At 52.4% G+C, this 15,837-nt stretch overlaps 2 protein-coding genes across 2 annotated transcripts; one reads left to right on the top strand and one right to left on the bottom strand.

Annotated features, from left to right (window-relative positions):
* Window positions 1-347: 347 nt before the first annotated feature.
* Window positions 348-6,471, bottom strand: LOC129399917 (uncharacterized). The gene is made up of 3 exons (XM_055121340.1): window positions 6,160-6,471; window positions 2,983-3,665; window positions 348-766 (listed from the first exon to the last, which is right to left on the bottom strand). Exons 1-3 carry the CDS (start codon window positions 6,469-6,471, stop codon window positions 655-657), a joined length of 1,107 nt encoding a protein of 368 aa, XP_054977315.1. The 3' UTR covers window positions 348-654.
* Window positions 6,472-7,701: 1,230 nt separating this feature from the next.
* LOC101550682 (putative N-acetyltransferase 8B) lies at window positions 7,702-8,391 on the top strand. Its single transcript, XM_004609258.2, has one exon. It carries the CDS (start codon window positions 7,702-7,704, stop codon window positions 8,389-8,391), a length of 690 nt encoding a protein of 229 aa, XP_004609315.2.
* Window positions 8,392-15,837: the final 7,446 nt, after the last annotated feature.

Genomic DNA, 15,837 nt, shown 5'->3' with positions numbered 1-15,837 from the left:
TTTTGGGGCATAACCCTGAAGTGCTCAAGGTTTTTCCAGGCTGTGCATTCAGAAACCATTCCTGGTGGTGCTCACGGCACCATATGAGATGCCAGGACTCAAACCCATAATCCACGTTGACCACCTGTGAGGCAAGCGCCATACCCGCTGTCCTTATCACTCTGACCCCCATCAGTGTTTTTTCAAGGCTCTGCAGGTTGCTGTGTCTGTTAACAATCTTGGGGGCTCGAGATGGTCCCAGATAGTCGCATGCTACAGGGTACGGAGGAGGGTAAGGGGAGTCACGTGAGTAGGATGGGCCCAGTGATGTCAGCAGTCTGCTCTGGGCTCAGGGTCGGGAATGGAAAGAAGTGGGAAGCTGGAGAAAGGGGGCCATGGACCGAGCATCTGCAGTGTTGCCCTCACGTCCCACTGGCTGAGACCCGGTCCTGTGACCTGCGTGAGGTGGGGTCTGGGACTGAGCATTTTCACAGAGAGCAAACAGGACAGTCAGCTTCCATACCTGCCACTCCTGTCTGATCCCAGCCTTTGCCCTCAAATGCTGGACTCTGGTGTTTATGGCAACTCAAGCTTGATTTCTTTGTCCCTGTAGAATTCTGATACAGGAGGGCCAGAAAGATAATACAGCAGGAAGCATGCTTGTCTTGCATGAAGTCAACTCCTGTTCAATCCCTGGCACCGCCTATGGTCCCCTGAACACTGCCAGTAATGATCGCTGAGCATAGCCAGGGGTAGGATCTGAGTATGGCAGGTTGTGGTCCAAAAACTGAAAGGGAAAAAAGGAAAAGAAAGAAATTTGCAGCTGGAGAGATAGTACAACAGGTAAGACTCTTTCCTCATATGCAGCTGATTTGGTTTCTATAATGGCAACCCACATGGTACCCGGAGCCTGCCGGGAGTGATTCCTGAGTTCGGAGACAGGAGTAAGTAAGCCCCGCACACACCTGGTGTGGCCACAAGACAAAACCCTGAAAGAGAAAAAGAATGCTGATACATCGGTGGAGAGAAGGTGACAGTGGTGGCAGGATTGATGTTGGAATACTGAATGCCTGTAATAAATCATCATGGGGGCCAGAGCAATCGTATAGCAGGAAGGGCATTCGACTTGCATGCGGCTGACCCGGGTTCGATCCCCAGCATCCCATAAGGTGCCCTGAGCAGTGCCAGGAGTAATTCGTGAGTGCAAAGCCAGGAGAAACCCCGGAGCAGTGACTCAAAAAGCAAATAAATGAACAAGCAAACAAACAAAAACAAACCATCATGAACAACTTTGTAAACCATGCTGTTTAAATAAAGCGGGGAAAAATTCTGATAGAGGAGCAGCAGCCTGTGTTGGTGGTGGTACTAGAACCTTCACCAGTACTGAGTGTGCTGCTGTGGAGGTCGAGAGCCCCTCACTGGGTCCCTGGAGTGACCCAAGGGTGGCCCCCTGCAGCCAGATGGTGAGACAAACAGCCATGTTTTGGCCTCTCCAACCCGCAGTGTCCTCACACACCTCTCTCCTCTGCCAGCAATGCACAGGCGGGCCTGCCAGCTGGCATCCGTACTTCCCTTCCGCAAGTGAGACCTTTCACCCATCCAACAGATATCTGCAATATTTTTTTCTTTTTTTCTCTTTTATTTAATATCCTTTTTTCCCCACAAAGCTGTTCATGATTGGATTTCAGTCATACAGTATTGCAACACCCATCCCTCCACCAGTGTACATTTCCCAGCACCAGTGTCCCCAGGTTCCCTCCCATCACCCCCCAACCCCTGCCTGCCCCCCTGCCTACCTCTATGGCAGGCGCTTTTCTTCTCTCTCTCTCTCTCTCTCTCTCTCTCTCTCTCTCTCTCTTCCTCCCTCCCTTCTTTTCCCCCTCCCTCCCTTTCTCTCTTCCTCCCTCTCACTCTCTCTCTCCCTCTATCTCTCCTTTTGGACACTGTGGTTTGCAATATTGATACTGAAACGTTATTCAGAATATCCCTTACCTACTTTTAATCCTCAGCTCTTGTCCAGCGTGATCATTCCCAGCCACAGTGGTCTCTTTTCTCTATCCTTCCTACACTCAGTCCTACACACACTTGTGGTTCGTTCAACAGTGACCAGTCTTCTCAACCCCTGTTTTCCCTGGCCATCAGAATGGATATCATTCTTATACTATATATAATTTTATATCCCACAGATGAATGCAGTCATCCTATATCTGTCCCTTTCCTTCTGACTCACTTCACTCAGCATGTTACTCTCCATGTCTATCCACTTATAGGCAAATTTTATGACTTCATTTTTCCTGACAGCTGCATAGTATTCCATTGTGTGGATGTGCCACAGTTTCTTTATCCATTTATCTGTTCTTGGGCACTCGGGCTGTTTCCAGATTCTGGCTATGGTGAATAGTGCTACACAATATTTTTTTTTCTTTTTGGGTCACACCCGCCGATGCTCAGGGGTTACTCCTGGCTCTGCACTCAGGAATTACTCCTGGTGGTGCTCAGGGGACCATATGGGATGCTGAGAATTGAACCCGGGTCGGCCGCATGCAAGGCAAACGCTCTACGCACTGTGCTATCGCTCCAGCCCCCGCAGTATATTTTTAATTGCTTAAGATTCCCCCAACTCAACTCCCCCCAGCTGCATTTCCTTCCGTCTCTCCCTGGTTCTGCTTCTCATCCACCGTGTCCCGTGCCAGGCCCCTAGTTCTGCAGGCCGCTGCCTGCCAACCTGCCCTGTGCTCTCTCTCAGATGTCAGCTAGTCAAGCAGCGGGTTAGAGAGCTCCTCACCCACCTATCACCCATAGGCACTTTTGCCTCCTGGGTCGCTATTGACTCATGCTGGGGCCTCGACCCTCGCAGGAGGCATTCCCTGGAGGGTGCTGTGTCATGCCTGAGACCCGGGGAGGTCCCCTGGTGCCACTCAGAGCATTTGAGCGATTTACTAGGTCACAATGAAATGACTGTATTTGTTCCAGACAAACCAGTTCTTGCTCTCAGAGAGTTACCTGTGGTCTAAAGAGGGCCGAGAAGGGATTTGTGGTCGCCAGCGCCATGGCGGCTGGGAGAGCGCATGGAAGAGGTCACGAAAAGGCCACACAGTCCATTCACTGCTGGAGGCATCACACGGAGAGAGGCAGGGTGTGTGTTCCAGAACATTCTGCACAGGAACGGAGCCCGTGCATGCCCTGGACCGGCCCCTGCAGTTCGCATGGCGCTGAGTTTCCAGTGTCGGGAAAGCAAAGTTCTCCGTGTGCCCCGAGCCCTTGGCTCCCGCTCGTCTCGGCCTGAGCTTCTCCTCCTTCCCTGGGTAGAGTGGAGGTGGCTGGGCGCTCTTGCACGGCCACGCTGAGGCGGGATCACCGGGCCGAGGGTAGCGGGTCACTCCTCCCGTGCTGGTAGTTAAGCTCTGCCGTCCCCGCGGCTCCACATGCAACCCCCAGACCAGCTGCAGGAAGTTCCTTGAATTGGAGTCACTGTGAACGTGACCCCGTGGCCCGCAAAACAATAAAACCAGCAGTTTCCTTCTCAGCTCAACACGGTGGCCGCCCTGCCGTAAGCCCGAGCTTCCCCTCAGGGGAGGAGTTGGTGTCTCTCCGGTGCTTGGCTGTCCAGGTGAGGTGTGAGGGGCTCCACCTGCGGGAAGAGGCCTGGCGCTGGCCCACGCTCCTCCAACCAGGCTCGCCAGGGGCTACTCACTGCCCGGGGCTGCGGCAGCTGCTAGGAAAGTTCTTGGAGTTCCGGAGATGGTGTCTGCCTGTGCCCAGGTCCGGCCAAGATCCTGGTCTAAGAGTAACTGGAAGTTAAACTGAAGATTCAGCCAGGCTCTAGATAGGAAGGACAAGAAATTGGCTTTTAATTTGTAATCGAATAACTGTGAGATACACAGTTACAAAGTTGTTCAAGACTGAGTCTCAGTCATGCAGTGTTCCACCTCCCCTCACCAGGGCACATTTTCCACCACCAGTGTCTCCATTTTTGCTTTCATCCACCTCTCCCAGCCCTCTTCCTGCAACCTGCACCTCTCTCTCTCTCTCTCTCTCTCTGTCTCTCTCTCTCTGTCTTCCTCTCTCTCTCTCCCCCCTTTCCCTCCCACTTTCTCTATCTCCCTCCCCCTCTCCTTCCCCCTCCCCCACTCTCATACTTTCCTTCTCAGCACTGTGATTTGCAATACCGTTACTGAAAGGAATAACCTCTGAGCATCATTGGGTGTGGCCCCAAACCAAGAACTCTTATTGTGGGGCCTACAGCAATAGTCTGGATTTACACATGACCAACCTGGATTCTATCCAGCACCCCTGAGCAACTGTCAGGGGGATCCCTGAGGGGTCCTGAATGCAGAGCCAGGAGTAAGCCCTGAGCACCACTGGGTGTGGCCCTAAAGCCAAAAGCCAAAAAACCAAAACAAAACAAAAAACCAAACTGATGACTGAATGTGTGTGGGTGTGTGGGGAGCATGGGGACCACCATGGTGTCTGTGCACATTTGCACGAGAGAAAGAGGAGGTGAGGGAAGAGGCGAGCAAGTGGTTTTCCTGAGCTGAGGCTGTGGTCTGTGGAAATTCAGGCAGAGGTGAGGCAGGAGGGCCACGACAGATGGAGAGGGCGGAGGTTTAAGGTACGTCAGAGAATGGAACCTGGGTTGGGTTCCATCAAACCCAGGCCAGCCTCCCGCAAGGCCAGCACCCTACCTGCTGTACTTTAAGTCATGCTGGCAACACTAATTTTCTAGGAAGGCAGACGGAAGCAGTGTCATTGCGGTGTCACTACGGGTGGCTGGGTAAAGTGGGGAGTGAGAGAAGAGGTCTCAAGAAATCAGTGCTTTCGCCTCTGCACCACTCACCTCAGCCACGTGGGGACTTGCCTGGTGTGGGCCAGGAGTGGTGAAATCTGCTCTCAGCACCTCTTCCACATGGACGCACACATCTGCCGAACCCACAAGGCAGCCGTCACGCTGTTCTGCGTCAGGTTCTTAGGGAGTTTGCACTCAGGCTGGAGCAAGGATTTGCTCCTTGCAGGAGAAAGAGCCAGTCCGAATCTCCACACAGGCATTCCAGGAGTGCTGTCTTCCCTGCAGAAAAGATGGAAGAGGCAAAATAGTGAGGCAGAATAGTTTTATCGACAAAAAAAAATATTTCTTTTTGGTTTGTTTTTCTTGTTTACACCTCACAGGGCTCAAGGAGTGACTCAAGGAGTGTGACCAGCAGAGGAGGTCAGGGTCCAAGATCCACATGCGGCCAGGTGACCTGGAGACCTCCTTAGTTCTGGCTCTGTGCTCAGGAATCACGCCTGGTGGAACTCGTGAGACTAGGAGATGCCAAAGATCGAATCCAGATCAGCCTTGTGCAGCCTCATGCAAGGAAAAGCCTTATCTGCTGTACCATCACTCTGCCTCAAAAAAAAAAAAAAAACCCAATTCTTCAAGGGGACAGAGCGAGAGAACAGCAGATAGGGTACTTGCAGTGTGCACGGCTGTCACGGTTCAATCACTGGCATCCCATATGGTCCCCTGAGCACCGCCAGGAGTAATGTCTCAGTGCAGTGGGTATGGCCCAAAAGCCACCTTCCTTCTCAAAATAAAAAAGGGGGAGGGAGGAGAAAGGGAGAGAGAATACTTGCAAGTTTCTCCAGAGTGGTAAAAGCAGATGTTGAAGGGTTATTCCTGGCTGTGCAATCAGGAATTATTCCTGGTTTATGATTGCTGCTTGAGGGACCATATGGGATGTCGGGGAAACGAACCCAGGTTGGCCATGTGCAAGGCAAGTGCCCTACCCGCCATACTATTGCTCTAGTCTTGCTTTTATATTTTTATCATGACCTTTAGCTTATTCTGTAGCTTCTCTTTTTCTAAAGCGTCCACTCCTCTCTGGGGAGTGCCTCAGTTTCTGCATCTGAGTGGTTCTCCGGCTCCCAGGAGCGCAGGGTTCGCATCAAAAAGGGATGTTTCTCCAGCTGCCTTTCCATTACTTCAGGGCTGGGCAATTTCTTGCTTTATTATTCCCCAAAGGCTCATTCCCAGGATCACTAGTGTGAAATGCCACAGGCCTCTCCAGGCCTTCCCAGAAACTCAGCACCTTGTAGCCAAAAGATGCAGAGGCAGGGTGAGATTAGGGATGTGAGGGCAAAGGGGAAGAGGCAGGAAGAGGCCTCCCCAGTCTCTGTCCAGGAGCTCCCAGGAAGGCTTACAGGTGCCTCAACCCTGTCATTGTTGGGGTGGGGTGGAGGGGGAAGGCTGTGGCTCATGTCCTGTCCTCCTATGTCCATGAGGGTCCTGGCTGCAGGAACCACCTCAGCACTTTCTCTGTCCTGCTCCCAGGCCCACAGGAGACAGACATTTCTCAGAAAAGCTTGAGGGTGATGGTGGTAAGTGAGAATCCAGGGTGGGGAGCTACCGAGTCTGGGGGAGGTGCAGGGCAGGCCTGACAAAGCTTGGCCCTCCCGACAGCACATGGACGTCTCAGGAAGGGCCACGCGCGGCTGGCTGTTGCTCTTGTCCATCGAGACTGCCCAGGTGTGGCCCCGAGGACACACGGCAGCTGCTCTGTGCCGCAGCCACCGGCCACTGTCACCCCTGCTGTAGGCAGAGGCCAAGCCAGGCACGGGGGCAGCGGACAGGCGAGGGCCAGGGCTGGGAAGCTGAATGGAGGCCGGGCTGGGCCGCCAGCAACGGGGAGGAGAATCCAGCTTCTGAGCACGGGGAGCTGGGCAGGAGAGAGCCCGGACTCAGACCGGGGTGCCTGACACCCAGAGAGGGGTGCACCCCACAGGGCTCAGGAACCTGGCTGGCCTTGAGGTCTTGAGAAATCAGTGCTTTCGCCTCTGGACATCAGGGGTGGACATCAGGGGTCAGTGGGCCCCTGCAGGCAGAACTTACAAGGGCTAAAGGGTGTCCGCAGAGCAGAAGACCTGGAGCTGCCCCAGGCCTGGACTCATCCTTCAGATTCTCCCTGGTGACTCATGAAGAGAAAGGGGGCTGGACTCAGCGGTGACCTAGTCCAGCTGCAGTCCACAGCCTTCTGAGGTTTATGATTGCCAACCATCAGGGCCAGCCAATGAATGCACAGCCGCAGTCTGGTTCTCTGAGGTCCAGGAGGCCCTGGACAGTGTCGTGGATGCAGGTCGGAGGCTGAGGACATTCAGGGAGCAGCGGCTCTAGGCAGGTGAGAGAAGGACACGGGGAAAATCATGGTGGGGCTGGGTGGGCCTGCACCTCCTCACGCTCAGGCCAGTCTGTATCCAGTGATTGGCTTTGATGGCTCTGCAGCTGCTTAAACACCTCACCTCTGGGCCAGAGAGTCGATACAGCAGGTACATGTTTGCCCACCTGGGTGATCCCTGGCATCACATATGGACCCCTCAGCACCACCAGGAGCAATTCATGAATGCCAAGCGAGGAGTAATCCCTGAGCATTGGTAGGTGTGACCCTAAAACCAAAATAAATAAATAAATATGCCCCCACCTCTGCCAAGCCTGTATCATGTCCTAAAAGGCCCAGAGAGGTTCAGTGAGGGGCTCAGGGTCCCACAGACAGGCACGCCGCAGGGTTCCATGGCAGGTCCCAGCCCTGCAGTCGCCAAGGCATTGCTCCACCAGCAGCAGAGAGAGAGTCACCAGAAGCGGGGCGGGGACAGAGATGCTGGGGACTCACCGGCCTTCTGACTCCACACGGTTTCAGGGACACTTCTCGCAGTCGCACAGACTTGGACAGTTAGATCTGAAGGATGTCGATGGCATCTTACCACATCCGCCAGTACCAGGAACGGGACCACAAGCAGGTCGTGGACTTGTTCTCGGATTCCATGAACGAGCACACCCTCACCAGCTCGCACCACATGCTGAAGCTGCCCCGAACCATGGCGCTCCTCCTCGGAGGGCCCCTGGCCGTCCTCCTCCTCACTGGCTCCTGGCTTCTGACCCTCCTGGCCGGCCTCTTGCTCTTCCCTGCCCTACAGTACTTTGGCAAGGTCCCTTGGCTGCAGTTCATAGTCATGGCTTTGAACAGCGACATGTCTGACATCAGCAAATACTACCTGAGCGGGCCGGGCTCCTGTTTCTGGGTGGCCGAGTCCCAGGGCCGGGTGGTGGGCACGGTGGGGGCTCTGCCCGTGAAGGAGCCCGCCCTGAACAGGGAGCACCTAGAGCTCTTCCACCTGTGCGTGGACTCAGCGTACCGAGGCCAGGGCATAGCCAAGGCCCTGGTGAGGACTGTGCTCCAGTTCGGGCAGGACCAGGGCTACAAGGCGGTTGTCCTCAGCACCAGCTCATTGCAGTACGCGGCCCTGGGCCTCTACCAGCGCCTGGGGTTCCGCAAGACCCACGAATACTTCCACTCTTTGGCCTGGAGACTAACCGCCATCCCTGCGGTTAGATTCGTTTACTACTTCTCTTCCTCTCCGGTCCCCCAGAGGTCTAGGTAGAGAGACCCGTGTTCTGACAGGGCAGATCAGTCAGAGAATTAGGAAACCTGGAATCTCCCTGTGCATTTCACTTGGTTAATAAAAATGGTGTAAGCATTGCTTTCGTTTCTGAGTCTGAGGCAGCATTGGCTGGGCGTGGTTGGGTGGTCCCTTGGGTTTTGGTAGCTTTTTTTCTGCACAGGAGGGTTCGCAGGGTGATGACCTTCCTAATTATCCAGTGTGATTTGGGCATGGTTTGAAGATAATTGCGGAGGAACAAGGCAAAACAGAAACAAGATGATGCTTCTTTTTGTTGTTGTTGTTGTTCGGATTTGGTTTGGGGGCAACACCGGGCAACACTCAGGGGTGCCTTCTGGCTCTGCATTCTAGAATTACTCCTGGTAGTGCTTTGGCTGTGGATCAAGCCAGGGTCAGCCACACAGTGCAAGGCAAATGCCCTGTGCCCTGCTGTGTTATCTCTCTGGCCCCTGTATTTTTGTTTGTTTGTTTATTTCATTGGTTGGTTTGGTTTGCTTTTGGGGCCAGCCCCAGTGATGCTGAAGGATGTGCCAGGCTGTGCTCTCAGGAATCACTCCTGGTGGTGCTCTGGGCACCATATGAGATGCCAGAGCTCAAACCATAATCCACGTAGACTACCTGTGAGGCAAGTGCCATACCCGCTGTCCTTATCATTCTGGTCCTCATCAGAGTGTTTCCTTTTTCTTTTTTTTTTTTTTAATTTTGCTTTTTGGGTCACACCTGGCAATACACAGGGGTTACTCCTGCTCTGCACTCATGAGAGACCCCTGGCCGTGCTCAGGGGACCATATAGAATGCTGGGAATCGAACCTGGGTCGTCCGCGTGCAAGGCAAACGCCCTACCCACTGTGCTATTGCTCCAGCCCCAACCCATCAGAGTTTTTTCAAGGCTCTGCAGTTGCTGTGTCTGTTAACAATCCTGATGAGAATCAGGGGGCTCGAGATGGTCCCAGAAAGTCACATGCTACAGGGCCTGAGGGCGGGTAAAGGGAGTCACGTGAGTAGGAGGGAAGTGGGAAGCTGGAGACAGGGCCATGGACTGAGCCTCTGCAGTGCTGCCGTCACGTCCCACTGGCTGAGACCCGGTCCTGTGACCTGCCTAAGGTGGGGTCTGGGACTGAGCATTTCCTCAGAGAGCAAACAGGATGGTCAGTTCCCATACCTGCCACTCCTGTCTGATGCCAGTCTTTGCCCTAAAGAATTCTGATACAGGAGGGCCAGAGAGATAATACAGCAGGCAGCATGACTGCCTTGCATGGCTACAACCTAGGTTCAATCCCTGATACCTGCTATGGTCCCCTGAGCACTGCCAGTAGTGATCACTGAGCACAGAGTCAGGGGTAAGATTTGGTGGGTTTTGGCCTAAAATCTGAAAGGAAAGAAGAAAAATATGTTATGGCTAAAGAGATAGTACAGTGGGTTAGGCTCTTGCCTTACACGCAGCTGACATGGTTTCTATCCTTGGCACCCCTGAGCCTGCCAGGAGTGATCCCTGAATGCAGAGCCAGTAGTAAGTCCTGAGGATTTGCATCTCAAAGGGACGTGTTCCTCCGGCCTTCCAGCTACTTCAGGGCTGGGCAATTTCTTGTTTTATTATTCCTCAAAAGCTCATTCCCAGGGGGCTGGATTGATAGCACAGCGGGTAGGGCATTTGCCTTGCACGCGGCCGACTCGGGTTCGATTCCCAGCATCCCATATGGTCCCCTGAGCACCGCCAGGGGTAATTCCTGAGTGCGACCCCTGTGCATTGCCGGGTGTGACCCAAAAAGCAAAAAAAAAAAAAAAAAAACAAAAACCTCATTCCCAGGCCCCCTATTTATCTGCCAGTAATAGGTCTCCTAAGGTCTTCCCAGAAACTCAGAACCCTGCAGCCTGCAGGAACGAAGCCAGGATCGTTCTGTCCTGATCATTCTGTCCTGTCCTGCGTGCCTGTCCCGTGTGCAGCCTCCCTGTGGCCAGGCAGGGGGGAAGGTGGCGGCCTTGGTCCAGGGGGTCTCCCCGACATGGGGGAGGGGGGCTGCCATCCAGCGCCCTGCATCACAGCAAGCGGCGGCATGTGCGGGGCTCTCCGCAAACTTCTACCCAAACTTCTCTTTGCCCTTTTCAGTTAATAATTTGTCCAGGTTGGAATCACGAAGGTGTCTCTGAACCCAGAAAAGGTGATGAAGACATGAAGTTTTCCTTTCACGTCAAGTGTTCTTGGTAAAGTTCTCCACCTGTTGTCGGGTGACTTCCATGCCCGGGCTCCCCCTGGCACACCGTGGACACGCGGGCCTGGGAGTGATGGGGGCACAAGGCGCAGAGGCAGGGTGAGATTAGGGATGAGGGCCTAAAGAGAGGTCTTACTAGGTGTGGAATGTCATGCCATCGGCCTCGGTGGGGCCTGAGAAGCTGGATGAGCCGAGCCCTGTGGGCTCCTGACACCAGAAGAGAATTGTTTCTGCATCCTCTTCGTGGGAACAGCCAGCATTCTGCAGCATCATGAAGAAACACTCCCCCACCCCCCCAACTCCCACCACCCCATGTTTGTTAAAAGGGCATAAAAGGAGAAAGCTGCTGCCTTTCTTTCGAATCCTTCTTTACGACCCCTCCCATAATCTGGGAGTCTCCCTGCCTTCCTTTAAATAAACTGTTATTCTGAATTCAGTCGTTTGATCTTTAGGCCCTGGCTTTTTGCTCTCTCTCTCTTTTCTCTGTCTGTCTGTCTTTCTCTTTCTCTTTCTGTCTCTCTCTTTCCTTTTGGGCATACGACTTGCAAGACAGGTACTGAAAGGTTATCAGGTACACCCCTTTGCCTCCTTTCAGCACTCAGTTCTTGTCCAGAGTCATCATTTCCAACTATCGCTGTCATAATGTTCCCCGCCCTATTGTAACTTCCCTCTCTCCCCCCTCCATTTGTGGAAAGCTTACAGCTGTGAACCAGGTTTTTTTGGCCCTCGTTTCTACTATCATTGGGTATTGGTCTTATACTATTTTTCACATCCCATGAATGAGTGCAATTATTATATATCTGTCCCCCTGTCCTTCTGTCTCATTTCATTCAGCATGATACTCTCCATGTCCACTAATTTATTAGCAAATTTCATGACTTCATTTTTCCCCTGGTGGCTGCATAGTATTCCACTGTAGAGATGCTCCATAGTTTCTTTATCCTGTTGTCTATTCTTGGGGACTTGGGTTGTTTCCAGATTTTGGCAATTGTGAACAGTGCTGCAATGAGCATAGGAGTGCAGATGACTTTCTGCAGTGTTTTTTTTTTTGTCCCCAGGGTATATTCCCAGAAAACGCATTGCTGGGTCATATCGGCTCCTTTCTCTTACTCTTGACTCTTGAGGTCAAGAACCTGCATGCCTGCACCTGCTACAACATGAGGACATGCAGGAAGGGGGTGGCTGGGCTCTCCCTGTCCGACTCCTTCTCTTCTCCTCCTACCTGTCCTTTAGAAAGTAAAAGGCACCTACCTAACACCAAAGTTAGATTCTGATTTTAAAATTTTATTTTCCTAAGGTTGATCACATGAATTGATTACATTCACTATTTCCACACCAATCCCACCACCGTTATTTCAAATTTTCCCACCACCATTCAAGCCTACCTGCCAGGGGGAGATGCTAGATAATTTATTTTCTGTTGCTTATCATGAAGATCATGAGAGGTTGTGAAGCTGCAAAAGTGGCCGCTCACTTCTGGATTCTAAAATTGTAAATGGCTGGGGTCCAGAGACATCTCCGTGAGGAGCTGATCCATTTTGAGATTCACTTGGGAGTCTCTGGATCAAAGCCGTTGATGCGCTGAGATGGTGCCCGGAGGCAGATTGTGGGCATGACAGCCAGGACCCCAATCAGGCAGGAATACGGGGAGGGATAGCCCATCTCTGCTGCCGCTATGTGGCCTGGAGCCTTAGTCCCTCAGTCTAATACAAGGGTCTTTCTTCTGCAAGCTCATGTGCACCGGGCTTTCATCTGGAGAAGGCAGAGAGAGCACACCCCCTCCATCTGAGGTGTCCCGGTGGGATTGGCTGGGTACAGGATCTGCAGAGATCTCCCGCGAGCTGCTGTCTTCTGGGACTCATTGCTGTGCCTCTGGATCAAGTCTGTGGCGGCGCTGAATGAGTTCCAAGGACACCGCCAAGTAGCAGTGACTCCATTCACGGTTCAGTAGCTGCTCCGTTCTATTTGCATAACATTGTGCCAAACATCCAAGTGTAACTCTGAACCTTTTAAGCAGTAACTTGTTCCTTCCCTCCCCTTGCTCCTGGCCCTGCCACACCGCATCCCTATTTCTGGGAACTCAGCTATTCCAAGTGCCTCCCTTGGGTGGAGTGAAATATACTCCTCTGCATGTTTCTTTCTTGCTTGCTCGCCTTTAACACTCCATTCATGTTCATCACCATTGATCTCCCGGGGTTGTCTCTATTTAAATTATTTTCAGTGTGATTAGCTTTTTTTTGCCGCGAGAGGGCAGGGCCTGCGGGGTGAGGGGCAGGGCCTGCGGGGCGAGGGGCTCAGTGTGATTAGCTTTGTGGTGTGGGTGGGGGCACGTCCGGTGGAAAGGACTTTCTCCTCTCACTCCCCCTCTTTGGTCATATCTCCTCGTGGCCTTCCACACAAGTCACCTGCTGGGGGCCAGCTCTCCGAACAACCCCTCTAGGAGCGAAGAGAGATGCCAAACTCATCCCAGGGGTGGGAGGAGAGGGAGAGAACAGCAGAGAGGGTACTTGTCTCCTACCCAGTCTGCCTGGCATGGTAGACGGTCCCCTGAGCCCTGCCAGGAGTGATCCCTGAGCACAGAGCCAGGAGTAAGCAAGCCCTGAACACTGCTAGGTGCGGTCTCCCCAGCAGATGTACAATTCCTGCCAACCATTGCGCACCTGTGGCTTGCTCAGAAGCCAGGGAACAGGGACTCTTCGTCTTGCCCCTTCTGTGGTCCAGGCAGCATTTCTCTGACCTCTGAACTAGAACTGGACTGTTCCCTCCTGCATCTGTCCTGGTTGCCGTCAGCTTCCTCCCTGGCTGCTCTCTAGCCCCTGTGGACTAGGACTGTCAGAGAAAATACAGACTACTTTACGGGGCAGGGAGCTACAAAAGGGTGTAGGGCAATTGCCTTGCACATGGCCGACCCAGGTTTGATCCCTGATATCCCAAAGGGTCCCCCAAGCCCTGCCAGGTTGGATCCTTTAGCACAGAGCCAGGAGTAAGTCCTGAGCACCACTGGTGTGGCCCAAAAACAAACAAACAAAACACAGATGACTCCAATAAATCATATTACCATCAAGGATGGGTATTCTGTTGGTTTTGTTGGAGGCCACAGCCAGTGTGCCCAGGGCTGCTCCTGGGGGCCCTGGTCTCCATGCTGTGCTAGAGACCCAGCCCAGAGCACCAGCATGCGAGGACTGTGCTGCTGCCTTTTGACTGTGTTCCCCACCTGAAGATGGAATATCAGTGTGTCCCAAAGAGAGCGGGAGACAGGCTGACACTAAAAAGTCATTTGCGTGGAGTTCATGCCCAATTCCATCAGCTTAATCAATGGCTGAATAAATAGCAGTACTCCCACATTATTAAAAAAAATATACCATTTGCTTGTCTGAAATTCACATTTAACTGGGGGGTCTGACTTGTGTCATGATTTGGCCAACCTGGCAGTCCTGCTGTGGTCACGCCCCAGGACTCCAGGTATGAGTCCAGTTCACAGGCGCCCTTGGCCTTCGAAGGAGCAGGAGGCTGCATGAAATAGGCTCATTCTCCTTTTCTTTTCTCGCTTACCCTACTGAAAAATACCGAGATGGGTTGGTTTCTGATCACGTAGTTACCAATGCAAGCACTGTTCCACAAGGGAATGCTGTGGCCCAAGCAATAGTACAGAAGGTAGGGTGTTTGCTTTGTATGCAACCGACCTGGGCTCAGTACCCAGTACCCCACATGGTCCCCCGAGCCCTGTCAGAAGCGATCCCTGAGGACAGAGCCAAGATTAAGCCCTAAGCACCACCACGTGTGGCCCAAAGACAAGAGAGAGAGAGAGAGAGAGAGAGAGAGAGAGAGACAGAGAGACAGAGACGGAGACAGAGACAGAGAGAGGTAGGGAATAGAGGGAGAGAGAACGTTGTAGGGGCACATGACTGCAGATCTAGAAAGGTCTCTGTTCTGGGTAAACTTGAATTCTTTGCAGCTGGAAAGCTTCTGTGGACCAGGGTAAGTGCCAAGGAAACCTGACACGGCAAGGTTAGGACCATGCTGTGGGTGGGCCTCCCAGTGTTCTAGGGACAGAGGAGGCACAGCTGTGCCAGGGACATGCATGTTCGAGGCTCTGTGCCACATGGAGAGGATCCCAACCCTGCCAGGAGGAAGAGTCTCTGAGGAGAGCTCACAGGGACTGGCTTTGGTGGGGAGGATGACAGGAGGGCAGCAGATCACCTGCATGGAGGATTCCTGAGTGCGGAGCCAAGACTAATCCCTGAGCACTGTTGGCTGTGGCCCCCAAAAAACAAATAAAAATCCACAAAAAATAAAAGATGCTGTCATGTACCTTCTTATTTTTTTTTAGGCAACATATGTACCTTCTTATTTGCTTTTTTTAGGCAACATTTATTTTCTTTCAGATTCATCATGTTTGATGTTAGTGTGGTGTTTTTTTTTTGTGGGAGGGGGGCGTTCGGGCATACCCAGTGGTGCTCAGGGTAGCCTCAGTTTACTGCTAGCAGGGCTAGAAGGACCATATAGGGTGCTAGGGATTGAACCCAAGATGATTGTGTACAAGGCAAGTGTCCTACCCACTGTACTATCTCTCTGACCTCTAGTATATACTCTTTCAACCTGTTTTTCTGCATAGAATTCCACTAGGGGTGCACGGAGAGAGTGACAGTGTAGCTAACCTTGCACATGGTCAACCTGGGTTTTATCCCCAGCATCCCCTATGGGATGATTCATCATGTTTATGTTTTATGTTAAAGTATAGCACTGGGATATAATGTAGAAATAAGGTTAATAAATCTTAAGAATTATTTACAGTTCATGTTATAGATGACTGACTTATGGAAGGGTCTCAAGCATGAAAACCTTAAGAATATTATATACATTACTATTACATTGTTACAAAAGGGCTGGAGCAATAGCACAGCAAGTAGGGCATTTGCCTTACACGCGGCCACCTGGGTTTAATACCTCCGACCCTCTCGAAGAGCCCGGCAAGTGACTGAGAGCATCTTGCCTGCATGGCAGATCCTGGCAAGCAACTCATGAAAATCATATTCGATATGCCAAAGACAGTAACAAGAAGTCTCACGATGGAGACGTTACTGGTGCCCGCTCAAACAAATCGATGAGCAATGGGATGACAGTGACAGTGACAGTGATCCCCTATCGGCCCCTGAGCACTGAGCTCAGAGCCAGAAGTAGTCCTGACCAATGCCAAGTGTGGCTCGAACCCCCACAA

The sequence above is a fragment of the Sorex araneus genome, chromosome X (assembly GCF_027595985.1).
Source record: "Sorex araneus isolate mSorAra2 chromosome X, mSorAra2.pri, whole genome shotgun sequence".
Taxonomy (NCBI): Eukaryota; Metazoa; Chordata; class Mammalia; order Eulipotyphla; family Soricidae; genus Sorex; species Sorex araneus.
The sequence above is the reverse complement of the archived record's forward strand: the minus strand, read 5'-3'. Positions and strand labels throughout refer to the sequence as shown.